The sequence below is a fragment of the Pelmatolapia mariae genome, linkage group LG8 (genome assembly GCF_036321145.2).
Source record: "Pelmatolapia mariae isolate MD_Pm_ZW linkage group LG8, Pm_UMD_F_2, whole genome shotgun sequence".
NCBI lineage: Eukaryota > Metazoa > Chordata > Actinopteri > Cichliformes > Cichlidae > Pelmatolapia > Pelmatolapia mariae.
In genome coordinates, this window is record NC_086234.1 from 5,257,544 (window position 1) to 5,282,158 (window position 24,615).

At 39.3% G+C, this 24,615-nt stretch overlaps 1 protein-coding gene across 1 annotated transcript; it reads left to right on the forward strand.

Moving 5' to 3' along the window:
* Positions 1-631: 631 nt before the first annotated feature.
* On the forward strand, positions 632-16,037 carry kctd2 (potassium channel tetramerization domain containing 2). Its single transcript, XM_063482552.1, has 6 exons — positions 632-1,363; positions 1,958-2,066; positions 2,151-2,242; positions 2,403-2,498; positions 3,958-4,083; positions 10,480-16,037. The coding sequence occupies exons 1-6, from the start codon at positions 1,001-1,003 to the stop codon at positions 10,507-10,509; spliced, it is 816 nt and encodes a 271-aa protein (XP_063338622.1). The 5' UTR covers positions 632-1,000; the 3' UTR covers positions 10,510-16,037.
* Positions 16,038-24,615: the final 8,578 nt, after the last annotated feature.

Consider the following 24,615-nt stretch of genomic DNA (forward strand, 5'->3'; position numbering starts at 1 on the left):
CCTTTTCTCTCAGTTGTTTGACAGACTTGGACTCTAGTTGAGCTCCAAGTTTAATTTGACATCATGTTTACACAAAGAAACCTTGGTCTTCTATGAATCAGAAATACTCCACTTATCTTTACAGAAAAAAAAAGTTCATAAAATGAAAATAGTACATATAACACGTAAATGTATATAGTCATGTCATGTTATTACAAGATTTGTATTTGTTTCCAGTTTCCCATATTGTTTTTGTCCACTCCACCCTAATTATTTCCACCTTACTAAGTACACCTTTAGTGCTTCCATAGTAATTAAGAGAGCAAATGAGAGGTTCAAGTTAAAAATTGAACTCTTTAGTGCTTTCATTTGTACTTTGTGATTGTTTCATAACTATTTAAATATATTTTCCGAGTTTAACCTTAGATTTCGTATTTCATATTGCTCCTTTTTAAAGCAGCAAAAAATGTTCATAAAATCCCCATTCTTGCACATAAGTATGATTGGTTTGTATATAATTACGGCTAAGGTCTTCTTCCTTTACATAACAGAATTTAAAGCGATATTCTGTTGTTTATGCCCGTTCAAGGAAAATAAATAATTTTCCTAATAATTCTATAATAATAAATAATTCTGCATACTGAATTCGCTTTTTATTTTGAAAAGCCGTGACACGGCGGAAGTAAACAGTAATCACGTTACAACCCGGAAGAAATGCCTTTTCTCTGGTTAACATTTGAATAGATGAGAATGACCAATTTAGCTTTTGGAGAAACTGTTAAATGCGATGCTGCTCCTGTTGTGCAGCCTCTCATAGTCGTTTTTGTGTCCTAATCTCTGGGCCTGGAGGTGGAGGCGGTCGACTGCGAGCAGCAACGCCCCGATGAGAGCAGGCAGCCCGTCAGAAGGAGAAAAATATCCTCGGTGTGTTTACCAGGCGGTTCAGGGAGGCTGTTTCCCCGCAGTGTGTCGTTAGCTCACCGTGCGGCTGTGCGACTGGTTCTTCAGACGGAGAGGAAACATGGCTGAGCTGCATGTTGTGGAACCTAGCGGTGCTGGCACCATAGAGCAGCCCGAGCACCGCGACATCCGGGGCTCGGTGCGCCTGGCGTCGCCCACCCTCATGGTTCCGCCGCGGAGCAGTCAGCTCAGCCCGGGTGGGGTGTCAGGCTGCAGCGGCGGCGGCGGAAGGTCGGTGTTTGGGTTCCCGGTGAAGAGCAATCCCAGCTCCCCGTCCGAGCCAGTGGACAAGCCGGGCTCCCGCTGGGTCCGGCTTAACGTCGGTGGTACCTACTTCATTACCACCAAACAGACGCTGTGCAGGGACCCCAAATCTTTCCTGTTCCGCCTGTGTCAGGAAGACCCGGACCTGGACTCTGACAAGGTGAGTGGGACGCCAGAAAAACACAAATACATACAACACAGGTTCACACAGCAAAGGGACGCAAAGAACACAAAAACCATGAACACTGAACTGTAAAAGCACAAATTAAAAAGTGAAAAATCAATTTCCACAGTAGTACCCATCTGCCCTGTACAAAATGTTTATAGACTACTGCAGGTAAAAGCACAAGGACGATACACTTCAGTTTTTAAAAATTTGAATTTTCTAAATTAGTCCCACATTTGCGAGAAAAAAATTACACGAAAAATGGCAAATTTTACATTAACGAACTTCAACGTTAAAGAAAAAAAATATGGAAATTATGGAAATTTATGAGAAAAAAACTGAGAAATTTAATAGAAATAATAGCAAATATAGGTCGACAAGCCTGAAAATTTACAATAAAAACACCATAGAATTTGTAAGAAACCTTGTCAAATTTACAAGAAAAAAACCTATAAATATACATAAACAATCTTTCCAATTTAAAAAACAAACAAACAAACAAACAAACAATAAAAACCAAAACAAAACATGGAACTTGCTCCTCTGTTAACATGGAACTTGCTCCTTGGAACCTGTTAATTCTTGCAGGATGAGACAGGAGCATATCTAATCGACAGAGACCCCACGTACTTTGGCCCTATCCTGAATTATCTTCGGCATGGAAAACTGATTATGGATAAGAATCTGGCAGAAGAAGGTAAAAAGCAAAAACATAATGCAGAGCTGTCGGTGAGCAGCATCTCAGACACCAAATAACACATTCATTCGATTTGTGTTTCAGGCGTTCTGGAGGAAGCCGAGTTCTACAACATTGCTTCCCTGGTGAGGCTGGTGAAAGAGAGGATACGGGACAACGAGAACCGGACATCTCAGGTAAACAAAGCTAAACCAAAATAAGTCTTAGTGGCTGACTTTCTTCCAGTGCAAATATAACCCAGGTAGCTTGTAAAGTGTTCAAACAAAATGTGTGCCTGCCTGCAGATTGTTGATGCTTTTTCAGTAATGCTCTGCGTGCCTTTGCTGTGTCCCTCAGGGCCCTGTGAAGCATGTGTATCGAGTACTACAGTGCCAAGAGGAGGAACTCACACAGATGGTCTCAACTATGTCGGACGGTTGGAAGTTTGAGCAGGTGCAGAAAACGCAGCTTTTAAAATATATGTCATCTCTTAGTTCACGCTTTAGTTGATTCAACGCCGCAGTTTTAAGCTCCGCTTGCCCTGAAATGTATGCCAGCACATTGTCAGGTATTTATTTCCACACAGGAAAGACTGGGGCACAAAATGTTTTAATCATGAGCAGGAATGGATACTAAAAGTACTTCATTTGGTCTTGACCTGAATCTGTATGCAGTCGGACTCTGTCACCTTGTAGTTTCCTCTATATTAGTAATCATGTATTATCAATATGAACCTGTATCAATTTTTTGATCTTCAAAAGATCAACAAATCAAAAAGAAAAAGAAGATCTTTGAACCTTATAATGAAGGTAAGTATGAATTAAACCCCTGACATTAGTAATAGCTGTAAATAATTATAGTCATTGCCACATGTGACTACTCCGCAAAGGTCTGATTATGACTATTTGGTACTTTTAACTTTAATAGAAAATACCACATTTGTTGCATTTATTAAATTTAAAGAGCTAAAATAACACAACTCATTTGCCTTTTTTTAATTACCAACAAACATGACAGAACTAGTAGCATTTTTAGGCCTACTGTGAAGCAGTTACTATAAAGCTCTGCAGGAAACTTTGAGCTCTATCCATGTTTGTGAAAAATAACCTGAAGGCCTCAGTCTCAGTCGTCTAGAGACCAATTGGCAAACCCTTGGCATCCTCCAGTTGCTAGGGGAAAATGTTTAATCTTCAACCACCCTCAAGCACTGGCATGTCACAGTTGGTGCTCAACAAAGCCAATGTGGTGACCATAAACAAAGCATAAGCCAGCGGCTTTGGCTGTGAAGGCACACCTGTTTGTCCACGGACTGCTGATTTATTTTATTTTTGAGTTTCCCCAGTGATTTTAACGTCTTTGGAAACCGTAGCTAGGGGAAGTTAAATAAATAAAAAGTTAAAATTCCAAAATGATATCCATCAAATCTTTTGTCAAAGCGAGAGTGAGTCACAGGAGTTGAGTTGCAGGGTGGCCATCCTTGCTGTAGGGCAAAGAAAGAGAAGTCATGAACAGACTACATAAATGCAGTGATATATGTGCTGAAATATCGCTGTCTAAGTCTATATTGGCAAATAAAATGTCATTTATTAATTGTATCAAATCCCTTTTTTCAGGCTGAGTATTCAGAATAGGAAAACTTAAAATCATTCAGTTGTTTTTTTTGTTTTGTTTTTTTATATAATGAATATTTCTTTGTTTGATTAGGGGTTGTTGTTTTTGTTGTTGTTGTTTTTCAGACATTTTCAACAGTTTCTCTAAAACAACAACCAAAAGTAAATAGGATGGTAGAACTAAATTAAATGGAAAAAACACAAGTTATTGACTGAAAAGATGCAGAGTGTGAAACGTCTTGGAAATGTAGGCTCTCTTCTAACTCCGGATCTTTTGTTTCTTTGCCCATCTCCGCCCTCAGCTTATAAGCATCGGCTCCTCATATAACTATGGCAATGAGGACCAGGCTGAATTTCTATGTGTAGTTTCCCGGGAACTCAACAACTCCACTAATGGCATCGTCATTGAGCCCACCGAGAAGGCCAAGGTAAGCCGACATTTCATACCGTTGTTCAGGCTGTCTGAACATCTCCTGCAAACTGCAGAGAAGGACCGTGTTTGTGTATTAAAACCCAGTTTATAAGCCACAGAAGCTACAGGATCCATGTGTAGGAACCAAAGCTGCACTTGAATCGTCCAAAACACTAAATCCTACTTCCTTTTGCCCATAAGCTTCCCTTGACTCGATAGAAAATGTCACGAGGTCACTAAAAGATCTGAAGAAGTTTTAATGAGCTCAGACAAGCTAACTGCTCTGACGCTAGACTCCTTAATAATGTCGCCAGATGTTGTTGATGTGAGTCTGCTGTATCAAAACCACAGTGCCCCAAAGATGGGCAAAAATGAGCGCGTCGTGGATACTTCACCCCATGAAATGTTTCATATAAAAGAGGATCACTGGTGGAAAATTATTACTTCATTATCTTGTTTGTAATCTTAAAGAACAGGGAGTGAAACAGCTTATTAAGTGGAATTAAATGCATCCCACAATAAGTTTGTGTTTTTAACTGGATGTTAACGACCGGCAGTGCAGTATAGCTGTATGCAAGACACTTAATGCGAGATACAGCCTACACAAGTATCTGGATGTGCTGTTGATTCTTTTCTCTCTGGCATGCTGCCAGCATCCAGCATGCCAACAACCTGGGCTCAGTCAACATCAGTCAGTCACGGCACGGTGGACCTGATGGTTTAGGGTCCATACTTGAATTTCAAATTCAATTCCGATACCCTGGAACTTGATCCATAATCGATGCTATTTTCAATACCACGGCAAGATTCTTACCCCATCCTGTGGTAACAGAACTAAGAGCTAACAGAAATTATTTTTTTAAAAAGCTGGCTACAGCAAAATAATAAGAAACATTTTTATAATTATAATTATTATCTCATTTACATACAATGTCCACACTGCTCCACCTTGGTCTGTAGCGCTTTACATCCACAGTTTTCTCTTCAGGCCTGAAACCATCCTTGACTAAAACCCAGAGCCAAAAGCTACTCACAGTGTTGTCTAAGAGATTAAAGTTATGTGCTGGGAACTTAATTTAAAACATCCATTCTAGACATGTTTCATGACATAAAACTTGAGTAGTTTGTTTTCACTTCCTGCTGAAGAGACGTGCCAGTATAACTTCTGCCTTTATTTTAGGTTCAGTGTGTAAAATCTCATAATTTTTCAGTTTGGTCAACTGAATTCTGTAATCCTCCCCCTCTCAATTCAAGTGCTTAACCTGAACTACAGTGGATACAACATGGGTAATAAAGGTAGCACTGAAGCACCTTCCTTAGTGTTTGTAGAATTTAATTATACTTCCATTTCACTTGACTCAGTGAGGAACCTTCCTAATGAAAATATTTGACTGTTGGACCATAAACCAGTCCATGCTGGATAAGACTGGGTAGAGTGGACCTTACCATCTCATGTGGCTTCTGCTCATTTGGGCGTTTTTCACAAGCAGCCTCTCTGAAGGTCAAAATGCATTTGTATGAAAAATGCATTTTCTGAAGTTTGAGACCTTCACTTGGTGGAAAGTTCATGTTATACTTTTTCCGTAGCTCAGTTTATTGTGCTGTATTAAATACTTAATGTGGAAGCTTACGCTGCAACAAATACAGGAGCTAAATATAACCATATGGATGAGCTCAGCTAGAAATAGTCTGTGTGCTGGCAGCCAGGATGCCACAAAAGTCAAGAACCTTCTGAACTTTACTGAGCCACTGCTGCTGTTGTGTTCAAATAATTTGGTATCGCTTGTCTTCGTAGTTCTTACCTGCTTAACAGTGAGTTAACAAGATCTGCAAGATTATTTTCATGTATGCGATCATATCCATGAAATCAATGCAAAGACTCGGATTTCATTCATTCTTCTTGTGTCTTTTTTATGGAACTGAGTCTGTTTTTAGATGTAGATTTATCAATGAAAGCATCTTTTCTCAAGTATAAAGCATTTATCGACCAAGTATTCATTATAAACTTTTTTTTATAACATGAACCTAGCTTCTGCGTTTGTGAAAGTAAAGCCACTGCAGACCTGCATTCTTGCAAATGACCAGCAGGGGGCCACTCCTGTAGTCTACGTTGTATACAAGTCTTTCGGGAAACGATTTCTACTTCTCACTTGATCCACTAACTTTCCAAATAATCTAATGCTGTTAATCATTAGTTTCATATTTTATTAAATCCAACATGCTGCTTGTTTTGAAAATTAGTTCCTGTTTTAGAGAAAAATAGGTGATAAAGCAGGGTATGATTCAGATTTACAAATCTGTATCAGGGTACTGGCGTGCTGCATCCTCAGTTTCACATCCATAATTATGGTGTCCAGTAGGGCTGCACGATTAATCGTTAGAAAATCGTGATCTCGATTCATACTTACGTGCGATCTCATTTCCAAATGACAACGATTTAAAAAAAAAAAAAAAAAGACGACGACGATTGTACCGCATTTTGATCTGGGACATAACCTGCATGAAAACAAGCGCTCACTCTTCCTGCTCAACAAATGACAAGGGCGGAGCCTTATACCACGTGATACAGAAGCTGTGCCGTGTGATGCTCAAATTGGCAGGAAAGAAACAACGGAGAACACATCAGGGATGACGAGAAAGTGACAGGAGAAAATCTGTCCCGGTCAACCATCCAAACATCAATAACGGGAACCTTATACAGCGCTTCCCTATACACGTCGAACTCCTGCAGGCAGAAAGAAATTACGGAGGCTATTTACTTATCACCTGACCAAAGATATGGCTCCCATCAACACAGTGCAAAACGAGGGATTTAGGAAAATGATCAACACCCTAGACCAGGGGTCGGCAACCTGCGGCTCCGGAGCCGCATGCGGATCTTTAGTCCTTCTACGGCTCCGCATGGTTTGGGGAAATAAATAATTTTTTGTAAGTAATTAGCTAAAGTCTTTATTTATGTTAGTTCTTTTTTTTAACTCGTAGTTCTAAATTGGAAGATTATTGTGATATTGAAATATAAATATAAAATTATATTCTATTAGTTTTTGATCGATCAAAATAAGCGTCACACTTGCGGAAGCCGATATACCCGCCGAAACGCCGTGCGAGACTTTCAACCCCAGGCAGGCCAATTATGGATCTTCGGATCCACATTATGTCAGCAGCTGTTCTCCAAAAACAAACACGTTCACCCCTCACAGACGACAGCTTACAGTCGTGCGTAAAGATGAAAGTGACTTCGTACAGCCCCGACCGTACAGCAGACGCTGTGCGCAGAGGTTCAGGAGCGGAAGTCCCATTGTAAACATATCACGGCAGACCCGACTATGTTTCCATGAACACGCTTTTCAGCATCTTTTTATTGACCACTTTTCACACACGGTTGCTTTACGCATACAGCCGGTGTTAAAGCTCGCAGCCCGACACACACCAACACAACAGCATAGGTGGCACAGACGTTAAGGCGGCGAGGCGTGATTGCGGGTACCGCTAAGGTGCGTCCGCCTCCCCGGCAGCGGCGCTGCAGTCCACGCCCCGCCACACATATTAACCAGGTAAAACATATACTTAGGCGGAATTTTGCAAAGTTCAAAATGTGTTAATTACAAAATTAAAATGTAATTTTCTCTGTAGCACTTCATGCATTTAAGCAACACACCTTAGTTGTTCACACAAAGCATAAAGGTAAAAAAAAACAATATATACAGTGTTATGTTCATTTTAGATGTCAAAAAGTATTTGCGGCTCCCAGAGTTTTCTTTTGTGTGGAAATCGCGTCCAAATGGCTCTTTGGGTGTTAAAGGTTGCTGACCCCTGCCCTAGACAAACGCTACACAGTGCCGTCCGGCAACTATTTTTCTATTGTTGCACTACCTGCGCTGTACACGCAGTGTCGGGCAATGGTGGAGACGGAATTTCAAGCAATGTAACATTTTGCGGCAACGACAAAATGTGAGGCATTTATTGTTTTTATGTTTATTTATTGTTTTTATGTTCAGTTTCAACTGTTACGAAGTTGATGTGCAGTTAATAAGTGCTATAAATATTTATGTTGGAAAAGAAAATCGTGAGAGAATCGTGATCTCAATTCTAAGCAAAAAAAATCGTGATTCTCATTTTTTGCAAAATCGTGCAGCCCTAGTGTCCAGACTTTTCCCTCAGCAAATAACAATTTAAATTATTTCCTTTGCTCTGGCTGAAAAAGGGAAGCTAATGCTAAAAGGAAACCCAGATTGCTTTGACTAATTGTTTGTTTTGGACAGATTTCAGCTGGACGAAAACCCCAAGCAGTTATTCTGCATCTGCATTCATTATAAAAAAGTATGCAAGGAATGAAATTTTGTTACAACTGGCTCAACAGAGGATTACATTATTTTAAAAATATGTTAAATATATCAATAAAAATACTATAGAGTGTACTGGTAAAAGTGATAGCATAGAGAGTGGAAAGTTGTAAAAAGTGGAGTACAGCACACTGACTGCTGAAATATTTACTGGATTACAACATTTCAGTCTGTCTGACCCTCTCTTTGTTCTCCTAAATGTCTCAGCAAATGTGACACATAGTTTCTGAAGGGAAAAAGCAAAGATTTGAGAATGCTGTCTGTGCAGGAACCTGAACACCACAGCTTTTTTATATCAGTTTAATCAGTAGGGGTGGGGGAAAAAATCGATACTGTGTAGTATCGTGATATTTTGTTTGCTAATAATGTATCGATACAGGGACAGCAGAAATCGATATTTTGTTACAAAAAAAGTTTTTGTGGACTAGAACATGCTCTGACTTCAGAGCATGTTGATCAGCTCCTTTTTCTGAGCAAGAATCCTGACATTCCTTCACTGTCCAAATGTTTAACTTTTTTTATGGCAGCAATAAACATGACAGTTTACTTATTTTAATTTAAGACATGTTTTATTTTAACTAAGTTTAAAACTTTTTTATTTAATGTAAAATTATATTTTGTTTTAATTTACTTTCAAATTCCTCAGTTGCTGAAGGGGCTGCATAGTTTTCACAAATTGCATAGTTCAGAATAGCTATAATTGTACCAGATGGTTGCATTCAGTTAAGTTGGACTAGACTGTAGGGCTGGGCTATATCATACCGTTCACGGTAATACCGGTGTAATTTTGGGCAACGATAGGAAAATGAAATATCGCGATAGAATATGGGTAAAACGCGCATGCGCAGTGCTTTTGTTTACATACACACATGGCGGCGACGCAGAATGAGAAGAGCGAAAGCGGATCGTTAAATGAAACGGATGAACCAGAATTGGTTTGTAAAAATGCTGCAACTTCAGTGGTGTGGAACTGGTTTAGCTTTCGTCCGTCAGATACACAACAAAGCACTATTTTTGGTAGCGCATGCTAGCGGGCCGTCGTTATTACCGTGTTGTTTGGAAAATACGGCACACTTAAAATCAATCCTTTGATTTTTCTGAAAATCGACAGTGCCCCTTATAATACCGTGTGCCTTATGTATGAACTCTGGTTGTGTTTACTGACCTCGAAACGATTTTATGTGCTACACGGCGCTCAAAAATCTGTCAAATGTTTCAGTACGACTTTGCTAAACTACGAAGCCGCACCGCTTGATGGATTGTCGGAGCATTACGGCTATCGTAGGCAGGAGCCTCGCGGAGTGATACGTACTGTGCTTCAACATAATATTACCGTATTGTGTGTGTATAACCTCTTTTTAAGTTTTGTGGATATTATACATGGTTATGCTGAGGATATGTCGGCCAACTTCCACTGGAAATGCCTTTTGGTTAAACTGTCAGCAAGGAATTTTGCACTGTTAAATTTTTATATAACTTTAATGCACATAAAAAACAGCTGCTTGTTTAAGTGAAAATACATTAATGGGGTTTTTTTGCACTAATAAAGTTGTGGAGTTGTAAAGTATTTTGTCTAGTGTCAATTATATCGTCAGTTATATCGTTATCGCAAATTTTCAAATGTATATCGTGATAAATATTTTTGGTCATATCGCCCTGCTCTACTAGACTGTAATACAAACCGTTCAGTTTGTCAACAATAAAACTGACTGAAATGAGAGAAAGACTGAGTGTGAGACTTTGTTATTAGATAAAATGAATATTGATAAAGTTTACCTTTATGTACAGAATCTGATTATCGCAAAATATTTTTAAAAATTGCAATAATATCGTATCGTGCGTTAAGTATTGTGATAATATCGTATCGTGGGATGTATGGTTATTCCCACCTCTATTAATCAGTGTACTAAATTACTTTTATCCTGTGACTTCATCTGGAAGAAGGGTTTGCTAACACTGCCTTTTTATTGCAAAAAACCCTCAAAATTCAAAGTGTTTAAGTGTTGTTTTTTCTTAAACGTCTTGTTTAAATGTTTAAAAGTGGTCTTTTTCCTGTCTGCCTTTCACAGATCCTTCAGGAGCGAGGCTCGCGGATGTGAAGAGATCCTGAGCTTAACAACAGTTTATCAGCAACAACCACGTTGTTGTCGAACATTTTCTTCACTTTTCATCAACCCCTTCCACCTTTTACCATCATCATCATCATCATGACCATCCGCCCCTTCCCTTCTCCTCTGGTGTGCCTTTCCACAGCGGGCGCTGTTGGCGTCCCCCTTCAGTGCTGCAACGTGACCCTGGCTTGTTGTCTTGTCTCTCGTCTCTCCTTCTTTACTTTGAAAGAGAGACGACAGGTTCAGGGCTTTTCCTCATTGCAGCTTTTTGTTGGACAGTGTGACAGGAGCGCAGGCTACGGCGCTGATATTAGCCTCTTGTTGTTCTCAGTTGGACGGACAGAGCTACCAGAAATCATCGTCTCCATCTCCACCTCGATTCTGGATCTCCATCATCGTTATCAGACGGGATATTTCCTCTTGTCTTACACATCTGGCTCTGTTGATTTAGCAGAAACCTCCTCAGGACTCTCAAAGGACATAAAGGAATGAAAACACTCCACTTACTGACCGAGAGAGCATCGACTCCTCTTCAGGTGGAGCCCGAGACGGAGCAGTCGCAGGCGGATGATGCACGGACCGATCACTCATTATGAGCTAACCTGGAAGTCTCCAGTGGCTCCTTTTGATCTGTAAGAAAAGAAAACACATGACTAAAAAACGGACTTACCTACACTAGTGTACAATTTGTCAAGGCATGTGAGGAATCTATATAAATCTATATAGGCTACATGATGAAATTATATGAAAAATTGAATGCAAATGATGTAATTATTGATTTCTGTATCATAGTTGTGATATATTTACATATTCTGGTGGTTGAGTCTATTTAAACAATGGAGAAAATATCAGTTTTCCCACCCGCTAACACGGGTGTGAATTTGTGTATGCAGTGCCTCTCTGCTTTCTGTTCATGACTGAAATATCACCAGTTTTTCAGCTGCACGTTTTCTGTAGTGTTCCTCAAAGAAAAAAAGAAGATAACACCGGTAAGTTTTCTCTTAAATATCCGACTTTAAACTATTGCATATCTTAAAATTGTAATTAGGGATAAGGAAAACTACTGTCATTGTCATTTGTCCAAGTAATGTGTGGCGGAGGTTGGACTGTGGCCAGACTGTATGCTGCCTCAAAACCCTGAAGCACCCCTCTCCTCTCGGGCCTCGTGCTATTCTCTTTGCCAATATTCGCTCACTTTGCAGCTGCCTCTTGTTGCCACACCAAAATGACTGTGTTGTCTTACACTCTGCAGCACTTGTAGCAACCGTGGCGCAAGCTAAACTGTACCACTCACCGCTTAAAGCCCTGAGATACCTGAGTTTTATACGCTGTGTAAACAACGCTGCCAGCCGGGAAGTGAGTTCAGTTTTTATGAGCTCGAGAGCGAAGCCTTAGTAGTTTGACTAAAGTATGTTGTTCTTGTGCTTAACATTAAGTTGATATGTTATTGTGCTGTTTTTGACGCTTTCAAAAACGCTGCAACAACATATAAATCTTCTGTGTACAGGCCAGGATGTGAGCTTGATTTATACTTCCACACTAACTGTAACAGCTGCTTGGTGGTGAATAATGGAGTATATTACTTTTGCAAACGTAATGCATATAATGGGGTTATGGGGGTTACAGGGCTAATGTAGGAGCAAGTAACCTGCCTGAATAATTCAGTTTCAGTTGCCTGCTTTTTTTTTTTTTTTTTTTAGTAAACTATTAGTGGCATAGAAACCACACTAGCTGTGAATGCTAACAACAGCTTAGCAAAATTGTAATGCAGAAGTATAAGTCAAGCTTTAATCTGTGCACATGTGTGCAAGTGAACTGGCTCGTACTAAAGCGAAAACGGTGATTTGTCAGTTGACAGAAAATAAACGGGGATCTGTTCTGGCCATTTTAGCTCTAGAGTTTTATTCTTGAGCTTTGCATGAGTCACATTTCAGACTAATCCTTATTTGTCCTACATTTGGGCCTTGGTTCAGGCGCTTAGCTCATCCTTGAACTGAAACAAGCTCCTTTAGCTCCCGGATCCCAGACTCTAGTCTGATTGGCTGCCCCTTGTAAAGATAAACTGAACTTTTGGCTCCCTGGGATTACTTGTACATAAGCTCACCTCATTTCATGAAACTTTAACTCAGCTTGATGATAGAACCCACCACTGTAGCACAGTAGGTCCCCTTTAATCTGCCACAATTGAATATCAAGTCACTTATCAAGCAGAAAGGATAACTGTTCTTTCAGTTTTCTGCTTTTTCTTTTTTATATTTATGTAAATTGAATATAGTTTGGTTTGGAACTGGATCTGTGCTTCACTAATTTGTAGTTTATCACATAATAAAAATTTTAAAACATTTCTGGAGTCCAGATGGTTCAAAAAGGGTTCATAGGCCTTATCAAAATTGGGTAATTAGTCACATTTATTTTAAAAAAGAAAAGAAAAAGAAAATCCAATAAAATAGCAAAATACCTTTTTGTACTTCTTAGTCTGAACATTTTGGCTTCAGATGGCCCACCTCTCACCTTTTAGCCTATTTTCAATCATTTTTACTCAAATAATCAGTAACTGTTCAGCCAGTATTCATTTATTTGCTTATGAGCAAGAAAATCAATTTAACTGACAGGTGATGAAGAAATGCACCTAATTCTCACACTGAAAAGCAATTTTCTTTAATGTTTCTGCTTCATCTGTGACTCACATTTGTTAATTAATTATTATATTTTATTTATTCTGTCAGTGACTAATCATTTCACCATCTGGGGTAAATGCAGCTTGTTCATGTGAGCAACTTGATGCAAAGTTTGAGCCATATTCACACATATCAGAAGGAGAACTGAGAATCACGTTGTTCACATTTTAATCAAAGCTGAGGAGCGCTCAGTCGTTATCGCAGACACCTATTACTGGCATTGACCCCTTTGTTAATCCATCCTTTGTATAAAGAATTTATTTGATGCAATTATGTTGTACCAAGCATGAGGAAAAGTAATGCATTTTATTGGGGGAAAAATGGTACCTTACCTGCTGTTGTTACGCTCCCTGACCATGTTCGGTCAGGATTCGGAGCTCAAACTTTGATGTGACTTCCTCTTTGTTGTTGAGGGTTTTTTATATATATATATATATATATATATATATATATTCCTCACCTATTGAGTGTGTTGTGCAGTTTTCTTCAACATACCAGAGTCATGAGCAGACTTGCTAAAAATACTGCTAAAAATGCCCAAACATGTCATTCAGAAGCACTTTTATTTCCTCCCTTGTGGTTTTCTTGGCCCATTCAAAGCACCTTGGGTGTTGATTCCCTTCGTCTTTGTCCAGTGTTGTGCCTTTGACCTGTGTTGTGCACAGTTGTACTCCCCTGTTATCATAATGTGCCTCTCATACCTTAAAAAAGCCAGGAGGCACGTATCTGAGGTATCATGTATACTGTGGTCTTTTTATCCTGGTTTTTATCGTTGGTGTTTCAGTAAGAGGCGAACCAAACGGAAACATTACCCTTGGCGTTATTTTATTATATGTAAATTTTACAAATTGCTGCTTTCTTTGTGCCATTGCGTTCCAGCTCAAACCAACCACAATCCCTCACACTCCTGGAGGTTTGACATTTCTGTTGTGGTAGTTTGTTGCATTGTTGGTGGAGTGGACAACAGGAAGTCCAGTCCAAGCTGGTTATCTTTTTTTTTTTTTTTTTTTTAATGCTTTTTTAAAAATGCTCGTATCTTAGTAAAACTCCAAAAATGCACTTGGCAATTAATTTGATGTCAAACTTATTATATTGTGGCAGCTTCTTTTCTCCTTGACCTGCATGCTGAAGCGACCTACAATGGCCCCACTTTTAAGTGTGTGTAACCAACATTTAAAGCACTTAATGTACCCTCGTGAACCCCGGTTTGGTCTCACCGTGGTTGCAGAGTTTGGTGGTTCCCAATTTTTTTTTTTTTCAACTTTCTTTCAACTTTCTTTCAATATTGCTCTTAGCCCAAGAGCTTAGGAGTGTCAGTCAGTTTATAGACTGGAAATGTTGGTATTTAAAATGACAAAAGAGGTGATTACATGGCAAACGTTCAAGTACAGAAGCCTGAAAAAAAGCATCATCACAGATATTTTGCTGGTGTCGTTAGCTTCCCATTAATACAATAAAATTTTATCTTTTAATTCATTTAATTTTTTAATTCAGCTAAGTTAAAATATAAAAAATATTGTAAATAGAACTAAATATATCACAGACTGGTAGGGTGGGAGTTTGGGCTAGCCATTGCTATAAAGGAAAAAGATACACGGGATTTATGAAACAAGAAGAAACATTTTTAATGATAAAACTGCCGATTTAAAGTTTGTTTAGTAGATATTAGCATTTTAAAGCCAAAATTAGAATTCTAATTATTCAGTGTAATGGGTTTAACATGTTTTTATTTAAAAAACACAATCAGAAGAGTCTTTTGGAAATATTAATTTTATTGTTAACTGCCACCTCTGTGTTAAGCTAATTAGCTTTTAAGTTCTTGTTAGCATCGAGCTAGCCACACTAGCTTCATGTAATAACTAGCAAAGCTTTAGATTCTTTCCCCCCCCTGAATTTAAATATAATTTAGCTGAAAATAAAAAAAAACAAAAAAACAACAAGATCATCATGAAACATGATGATCTTGTTGTTCAACCCCAAAGGGTTTTTTTTTTTTTACGTTCACCTGTGCTAGTTACTCAACAAATAACGTGCAATGTTAACAAATCTGCAAAAAATTACTCGTGAAAACATGAGAGCATGCATTGTACTAGAGATGTCGTGTACTGGATTTTGTCTGACCTCTGTGTTAGTGCAAACTAAATGTGATGCATGGTGGTGGGAAGCAGAGGGACGGCATGGCTTTGTGGTTTGTAGGTGTAGATTTCTTAAGTGGAACAGTTGGTCTACAAGTCAACGTATTCTCCTACTCACAACTTCTGTTTCTTTGTCGTTTTGTATCTTTGTCACGTCAATTGATCTTAAAAGTAGAAAGAAGAGCTAGCTTTAATCACATATTTCCCTACTGATGATATTGCAGACCTTTCCACCCCCATAACCTTTGTTTATATAGCATTTATGTGACCTGCAGGTCAACACAAAATGGAAAAAAAAAAAGAGTTGTTTTTTTTTTTTTTTTAATTCATTGATCATTTTGCCAGTTAACCTGTAAACACCTGCATGCGTTTGTGGACATGCACACTTGTACACTCATTTAGACGTATTGATAATGTCACCTATTAACTTACTTTGTGTTCATTTATCAACAGTATTGATGTCAAATGTGAATATTGTCAACTGAGACTGTGGAGAAACGTCTGGAAGCCGACAAAACATTTTGTCTGATTGTTTGTTTCACTTTTATTTATTTTATATTTTCTGAATTTTGTCTACCATGTAACAATTTTAACAAAAACCCAGTCTGGTTTTTATTCATAAAATGTGTCTGTGTTTTAAAATGTGGCTCACTGACTATTTGTTGGTTCATTTGAGTGTGGATTTAAAAAAAAAAAAATTAAACAAAGTGAAGTTCATAACAAAATATATGTTTTGGAAATGTCTGTTTGCAGCCAAATTTGATTGTTAGAGACAAAGCTTTGAGACCTACCAGTCGACCACAATATTGACACCATCTGACTAGCATTATCTAGATCTCCTTAACACAAACTTAACAATGTGGTGTGTGCTGTACAGTGTAGCGAGGAATGCTCAGACCTCTACATTGGAGAGACCAAACAGCCACTTCATAAACGCATGGCACAACATAGAAGAGCCACCTCCACAGGACAAGACTCGGCGGTCCATCTGCATCGAAAGGACAAAGGTCACTCTTTCGAGGATGCCAATGTTCACATTTTGGACAGAGAGGACAGATGGTTTAAAAGAGGAGCGAAAGAAGCCATCTATGTCCACTGTGAACAGCCATCTTTGAACAGAGGCGGTGGTTTACAACACCAACTGTCTGCCATCTATAATCCAGTTCTGAGATCCCTTCCCAGACGCCCACTCACATCCTGGGCCATCTGACCTCAGGAAATCACATGATAGGGTGGGGCCAGGTTTCACAATGAGCTCACCTGAAACCTTGGCTGATTGTGACCTACACCCGTCTTCACACCTTGGCTCGTGTGATTAGGTAGAGGATCATTAGGGGGTTCACTGTCCCTCTTGGGGGGGGGGGGGACACTCCCACAGGCCTTAAATCTGGGACTCTCCACCATTTGACCCTAGAGCCGAAGAAGCTTCTCGTATGAGAGGTGTAATGCCTTCAAGCAAATTAAAGAAGTCCAGGCACTTTTCTTTCCAAGCTCCTTAAACTAGGATGACCTGGATGACTGAGAACCTTCACAGACATTATCTAGGTCTTTGTCCCGCCAAAAACATTTTAATCAGTCTGGGCATGGACGTGGAGTGTGCATGTTGAAGCCTCAGGCTTAGATTTTCACTCATCACTGCCATATACAGCACAAAAGATGGATGAAGCCAATACAGAAGTGCCTTAAACCTGCATTCTATTTAATGACCAGCAGGGACCCTTATAGTTGCAGGAAAACTGCCCTCAGCTCCCTCTCTGTTACTTTAAATGCTTTTCTAATGATTTCCATGTGTTAGTCTCCAGTTTCAGGTCATATTGAGCTTCTCATTAGCAAATTATGGTCATCACAGGTGTCAGAAAGTAGGATGGGCCAGTCCAACAACTAGCCAATCAAGTTGTTAGTCAATGAGCTTGTGGTTTCACAGCCTTCCAAAAGATCAAGATGTCAGGATCAAAAATGGTCACCTGAAAACTTCATAACAGGACTTCACTCACCTATGGGTGGTATCATGGTGGTAGCATCTGAGGCTAGGAGGTTTGGTTATCAAGCTCCATCCATAAACTATAAGTGGATATGATAACTGCTCATTCGTGCTGTAATACTGGACGTACTTCTTGGATGCTATGTACCACACAGGAAGCCATTACAGGTCCTTCTCAAAAAATTAGCATATTGTGATAAAGTTCATTATTTCCTGTAATGTACTGATAAACATTAGACTTTCATATATTTTAGATTCATTACACACAACTGAAGTAGTTCAAGCCTTTCATTGTTTTAATATTGATGATTTTGGCATACATAACTCATGAAAACCCAAAATTCCTGTCTCAAAAAATTAGCATATCATGAAAAGGTTCTCTAAACGAGCTATTAACCTAACCATCTGAATCAACGAATTAACTCTAAACACCTGCAAAAGATTCCTGAGGCTTTTAAAAACTCCCAGCCTGGTTCATTACTCAAAACCGCAATCATGGGTAAGACTGCCGACCTGACTGCTGTCCAGAAGGCCATCACTGACACCCTCAAGCAAGAGGGTAAGACACAGAAAGAAATTTCTGAACGAATAGGCTGTTCCCAGAGTGCTGTATCAAGGCACCTCAGTGGGAAGTCTGTGGGAAGGAAAAAGTGTGGCAGAAAACGCTGCACAACGAGAAGAGGTGACCGGACCCTGAGGAAGATTGTGGAGAAGAACCGATTCCAGACCTTGGGGGACCTGCGGAAGAAGTGGACTGAGTCTGGAGTAGAAACATCGAGAGCCACCGTGTACAGGCGTGTGCAGGAAATGGGCTACAGGTGCTGCATTCCCCAGGTCAAGCCACTTTTGAACCAGAAACAGCGGCAGAAGCGCCTGACCTGGGCTACAGAGAAGCAGCACTGGACTGTTGCTCAGTGGTCCAAAGTACTTTTTTCGGATGAAAGCAACTTTTGCATGTCATTCGGAAATCAAGGTGCCAGAGTCTGGAGGAAGACTGGGGAGAGGGAAATGCCAAAATGCCTGAAGTCCAGTGTCAAGTACCCACAGTCAGTGATGGTCTGGGTTGCCATGTCAGCTGCCGGTGTTGGTCCACTGTGTTTTATCAAGGGCAGGGTCAATGCAGCTAGCTATCAGGAGATTTTGGAGCACTTCATGCTTCCATCTGCTGAAAAGCTTTATGAAGATGAAGATTTCATTTTTCAGCACGACCTGGCACCTGCTCACAGTACCAAAACCACTGGTAAATGGTTTACTGACCATGGTATTACTGTGCTCAATTGGCCTGCCAACTCTCCTGACCTGAACCCCATAGAGAATCTGTGGGATATTGTGAAGAGAAAGTTGAGAGACGCAAGACCCAACACTCTGGATGAGCTTAAGGCCTCTATCGAAGCATCCTGGGCCTCCATAACACCTCAGCAGTGCCACAGGCTGATTGCCTCCATGCCACGCCGCATTGAAGCAGTAATTTCTGCAAAAGGATTCCCGAGCAAGTATTGAGTGCATAACTGAACATAATTATTTGAAGGTTGACTTTTTTTGTATTAAAAACACTTTTCTTTTATTGGTCAGATGAAATATGCTAATTTTTTGAGACAGGAATTTTGGGTTTTCATGAGTTATGTATGCCAAAATCATCAATATTAAAACAATGAAAGGCTTGAACTACTTCAGTTGTGTGTAATGGATCTAAAATATATGAACGTCTAACGTTTATCAGTACATTACAGGAAATAATGAACTTTATCACAATATGCTAATTTTTTGAGAAGGACCTGTATATATTTATCAAAAACAGCGCCAATACTGTGGTGAGGTTCAGTTCAGTGACTCCATTTAGCACTGCTTTATCCCTTGCAATGACAACAGGTATTCCCCTAACATTAAACCTTAACAGCATACAAACGGGTGTTCAAAGATCACCACTTGAGAGCTGGTGTGAGTAGTTGTTTAGTGAGTGAAGCCACAACCTCAACTAGAAGTGTGAACACTTTGGTCTGCAACAATGTTTAGGGCATATGGCTTCTTACTATTGGACATATCTCTGTGCTTGTCCTGTTTGACCTCAGTGCAGCGTTCATTACCTTAAACCATAGCATTTTATTAGAGAAGAGATTAGATTATGACATATTAAAGGTACTGCACTGCAGTGGTTTGAATCATATCTATCTGATAGACTCCAATTTGTTAATGTAAATGGAGAGTCATCTTTACACACTAAGTTATTGGAGTTCCACAGGGTTCCATGCTAACCTCAACTAGAAGTGTGAACACTTTGGTCTGCAACAATGTTTAGGTGGGTAGCAAAGTTGGAATGCCAGAACTCAAGGTTGTATCAGCTCATTGCTACATTGTATAGCAATTTTCTAGGGTGGCATTGAAATCAGATGGGGTTGATTTTATGTACTGTATAGCCTATATGATGAAGATTCCTTCACAACCACCAAACAAGCCCCAGGTCAAGCTGCAGCTCTTGCCTCTCTTGAATATGCTGAATTATTTTTAGTTGGATGTTTCTGAAAAAGGTGGTGTTATGAATGCTGTCCTTTTTCAGAAAAAAGGAGGGAGGACGACATGTACTGCAGCTGGAACGACTTCCAAAGGACATGAGCTGCATGGCTGTGCTGAGGTGGGAAATGGACTAGACACTGGCAGGAGGGCAAATCTAACCTCGCAAGTCTAATAGCTTATTTTAAAGCTTAGATTATTAGTAACAGAAACTGTGAAAACATGCACATAAATTAAAATGCTGGATTTAATGACACTAAACCCTAAAAAAAAAACATCAGTGCATAATGTTTAATTGTTCTAAGAAGTGTCAATATTCAAAAAAAACTGAAATGCATTTTCAGATTTTTTAATCACTTTTTTTTTATATTTTGAAATAATTGCACTTTGGGTTCCTGCAACTGTGAATTTCTTAGCCCCATGTTGGCTTCTGCTGTTTTAATGCATTGCAATAGAACAGCATGTAAATGTTGGAGGGTCAAAACGTAGGACTGTGACAATGGACCATGGTTCAAGCAATATCCCTGCCACTGAAATCTATCAGCAACGTTTAAATGGTGCCTTATTAGTTTTAACAAATTTAGAATTCCTGATTTGATTGTTTTTTTTTCTTTAGAGCTAAAGATTGCAATCCTGTCTTAAAGAAGTGAATTTCAATTCTTAGAAAATAAATTACTTGAATTTGTGCATTTTATCACAGATGGCCTTTGCTGCAGGGAATGAATGAGTTCTGTTAATCATCAGCTGATTTATTAGGTCAGATCTTGTAATATTTCTTTATACCTCAATCATTTGTAACTCTGGTTTTGCACATTATAGCAACATAATTATCTTGCTGATCCTGCCAGACTATTGCTGAACATTAACATTACCAGCAATTGCTATTCCAGTGTTCTATAAATCCTCCATAAATCCTATATAAGTCCTCTCTCTCTCTCTCAGGTCTGACCAGAGGACAAGAGATGGTTGCCATGGTGAAGTGGGAAGAGTTGCCTTAATATTACAGTGAAAAGTTCACGCCATACAGGGCGTAATATTACCTGAGGGAAGAATCCAAGACAAATAGGAGGAGCCAAGTCTAAAGCCACGGTCTTCCCCCGACTTTCTGACCAAGCACATTGGTATTGAGTTTTTATGGCACATAATAAACTGTTTACTATTTGGGTGCGGCATCATTTTCTCTAGGATTCCTTGAACGACAGAACAGGTCTTTCTAGGAATCGTAGAATTAACTTGAAATAACAACTGTTTAATAATAAATTTTGAACACTTATACTTTGAGCACTTTTGTCTTTTCTCAAAAAAACGCAACACGACAGATGCCATCCCACAGCAGCGTGTGACCAAGCTGGTGAAAGGAAGCATTAGGAGGAGGTGCCAGGCTGTTGTGACTGCGTATGGCTCTTCCACGTGCTGCTAAAGCTCCCATTTGTTAAAGGAATACATTGATAAATTGCCTATATGTCTTGTTTATCCAGACTTCAATCATCCGATTCAATAAACAGCATGCAAAAAAATCATGTTATTGTTTTTATATTAAAAGCTCACTTAATATTGATCATTTAAAAAAATGAAAGAAATATCTTGTGTTCAATATGATGTGTTCAGGATGGTTACCTCACATCTTAAAATGAAAAGCCTGGTCTCGTACCCATGTCTTTCTGCAACATAAAGAGCAAGCCAACATTTTCTCAACAACACCAACAATCAGCTCGATAATAACCGTAATCATTTCAAAGACGTGACATTATGTAGAGCTACTTTCAGTACCACTGATATTTATTTAGAGCATTAATTAATGTTTCAATCTTAAATATTATCAACCTATCTCTAATAATTGTACCACAGGCCTCAAGCTGGCAGTAGTTAAACTGTTACTTAAAAAGCCATCACTGACCCAGCTGTCTTAGCCAACTCATCATCTGCAGAGGAATGGCTTAATTGAAGAGTTTCAGTCAGGTTTGAGAGCTCATCACAGCACAGAAACAAATTTAGTGAAGGTTACAAATGATCGTCATATGGCTTCTTACAGTGGACATATCTCTGTGCTTGTCCTGCTTGACCTCAGTGCAGCATTCATTACCTTCAATTACCTTCATTGGAGTTCCACAGGGTTCCATGCTAGGACCGATTTTGTTTACAATATATACGCTTCCCTTGGGCATTAACATTAGAAGGCATAGCTTACATTTTAATTGCTATGCAGATGACACCCAACTTTAGCTATCCACGAAGTCAGATAAACACACCAATTGGTTAAACTGCAGGAATGTCTTAAAGATATAAAGATCTGGACGGCCTCTAATTGTCTGCTTCTAAATTCAGATAAAACTGAGGTTATTGTACTCAGCCCTATACATCTTGGAGATACGGTTTCTCACACTATGAACCTTGGAGCCATTTTTGACCAGGATACGTCTTTCAATGCACATATTAAACAAATATGTAGGATTGCTTTCTTCCATTTGCCCAATATCTCTAATATCTTTAAAACACCTAACCCTAAAATATCCTTTCTCAGAGTGATTCCAAAAAAACTCGTTCATGGATTTATTTTTCGGCTGGACTACTGTAATTTGTTATTATCAGGATGTCCTAAAAACTCCCTGAAAAACCTTCAGTTGATCCAAAATGCTGCAGCACGAGTACATACAGGGACTAGAACAGGGGTAGGCAACTCCAGGCCTCGAGTGCCGGTGTCCTGCAGGTTTTAGATGTGTCTGTGATCCAACACAGCTGATTCAAATGGCTAAATGACCTCCTCAACATGTCTTGAAGTTCTGCAGAGGCCTGGTAATAAACTAATCATTTGATTCAGGTGTGTAGACCCAGGGTAAGATCAAAAACCTGCAGGACACCGGCACTCGAGGCCTGGAGTTGCCTACCTCTGGACTAGAAAGAGAGAGCAGATTTATTCTATATTGGCTTCCCTTCATTGGCTCCCTCTTAAATCTAGAATCAAATTCAAAATCCTGCTCCTCACATATAAGGTCTTGAATAATCAGGCCCCATCTTATCTTAATAAACTTGTAGTACTGTATCACCCCATTAGAGCTCTTTGCTCTCACACTGTGGGCTTACTTGTAGTTCCTAGAGCAGGAATGTCCAACTCCAGTCCTCGAGAGCTACTGTCCTGCAGCTTTTAGATACATCCCTACTCCAACACAGCTGAATCAAATGGTTGGATTACCTCTTCAGCATGCCATCAAGTTTGGCAAAGGCCTGATAACAAGCCATTCATTTGATTCAGGTGTGTGAGAACAAGGATGCGTGTAAAAGCTGCAGGACATCCCTGTCCTATTTAAAAGTAGAATGGGAGGCAGAGCCTTCAGTTTTCAGGCTCCTTTTTTGTGGAACCAGCTTCCAATTTGGATTCAGGAGACAGATACTATCTCTACTTTTAAGATTAGCCTAAAAACTTTTCATTTTGCTAAAGCATATAGGGCTGATCCGGTGACCCTGAACCCTCCATTAATTATGCTGCAATAGGTGTAGGCTGCTGGGGGAATCCCATGATGCATTGAGTATTACTTCTTCAGTCGCCTTTTCCACTGACTATGTGTTAACAGACCTCTCTGCATTGAATTACACTTATTCTTTATCTCTGGCTCTCTTCCACAGTGTGTCTTTTGTCCCGTCTTCCTCCCCTCACCCTGACTGGTCAGACTTAAAATGAAGAGCCGTTTGGAGTCCATAGAGTTCATTTTTCTTCTCACATGTTTACACTGATTTGCTTGTTACTGTGCAGGTTACCTGTTTGAATATCATGCACAAAGACTGCTTGTGTTTTAAAAGATATAAAGGGAACTTCTGGGCTTTTTTGATGATGTCAGTGATGCATCAAATCAAAACACAGTCATGGAATGTGGAAATTTATTCCCAGTTGTTGTTGTGGCTGTAACAAAGCCTATATTATTAAAACCCTTCATTCATAATAATAATCACTGGTTCAAATTCATGCCATTAGGTGGTGTTAATTTCTAAACTTATGGATGTCTCTATCTGAAAAATAAATGGTATACAAAATCCCCTTAAAGTTTGCCAAAGGAATATTTATTGAAAGATGTTTCAATTATCAGCAATTCGTTCAAGAGCAAAATGTGTGATAACCATAACTGGTTTATGTTATACACTGCTGTTTTATTCTTTCTGACTTTTTTTTAAATTTACTTTTACAAAAATCCTCCTACTTTAAATACAGTCATCCAGAGTTAGGTGATGTAGTGCAGTTAGAATTTTTAAGGTTTAAAAAGTAAAGTTAAGTAAAGTTAAACAGAAAATCATAAGTAAGGTGCAGTACAGCCAGAGTAAGTAATCTCCTGGGCCAAAGAGTGATTGTCTGCCACCCTTTGGCCTGTAATATGTGAAATATATTTCTAATATATCCCTCATACATGATATCAGCAAATCTCCTGAGACAAGGTAGAAGCCACAATCAGTTTTTGGCAAACTGACTTCTTTATTTATCAGGCCACGAGGGTAGCAGGAATCTAACAAATATAACAATCGTTCTATGGAGATATTTTAAGTGTCCAAAACGGGACTAAATTGATTACAATTTGGGTACAATAACGCGGTCATGTAGATAATTCCAAAACAGGTAACTTCTTTATTTTAGATATACCCCCTTTGTAAACCCTGTTCACTAAAGTCTATTAACAATATCAATAAAGACATTACACATAGAAACACTAGAAATCACTTTGGCACAAACACACAAACATCGGTGTAGCAGCTGGGGCCTGCGCAGCTCGCATCCCACCCTGCTGCTGTCTCCGCCCACGGACTGAGG

What these genes read in the sequence shown, in the direction of transcription:
- kctd2 (XM_063482552.1), top strand. Translation starts at nt 1,001, where the DNA reads ATGGCTGAGCTGCATGTTGTGGAACCTAGCGGTGCTGGCACCATAGAG. An exon ending in TAAGAATCTGGCAGAAGAAG is followed by an intron (nt 2,067 to 2,150) that starts GTAAAAAGCAAA and finishes TTTGTGTTTCAG; the next exon opens with GCGTTCTGGAGGAAGCCGAG. An exon ending in ACGAGAACCGGACATCTCAG is followed by an intron (nt 2,243 to 2,402) that starts GTAAACAAAGCT and finishes TGTGTCCCTCAG; the next exon opens with GGCCCTGTGAAGCATGTGTA.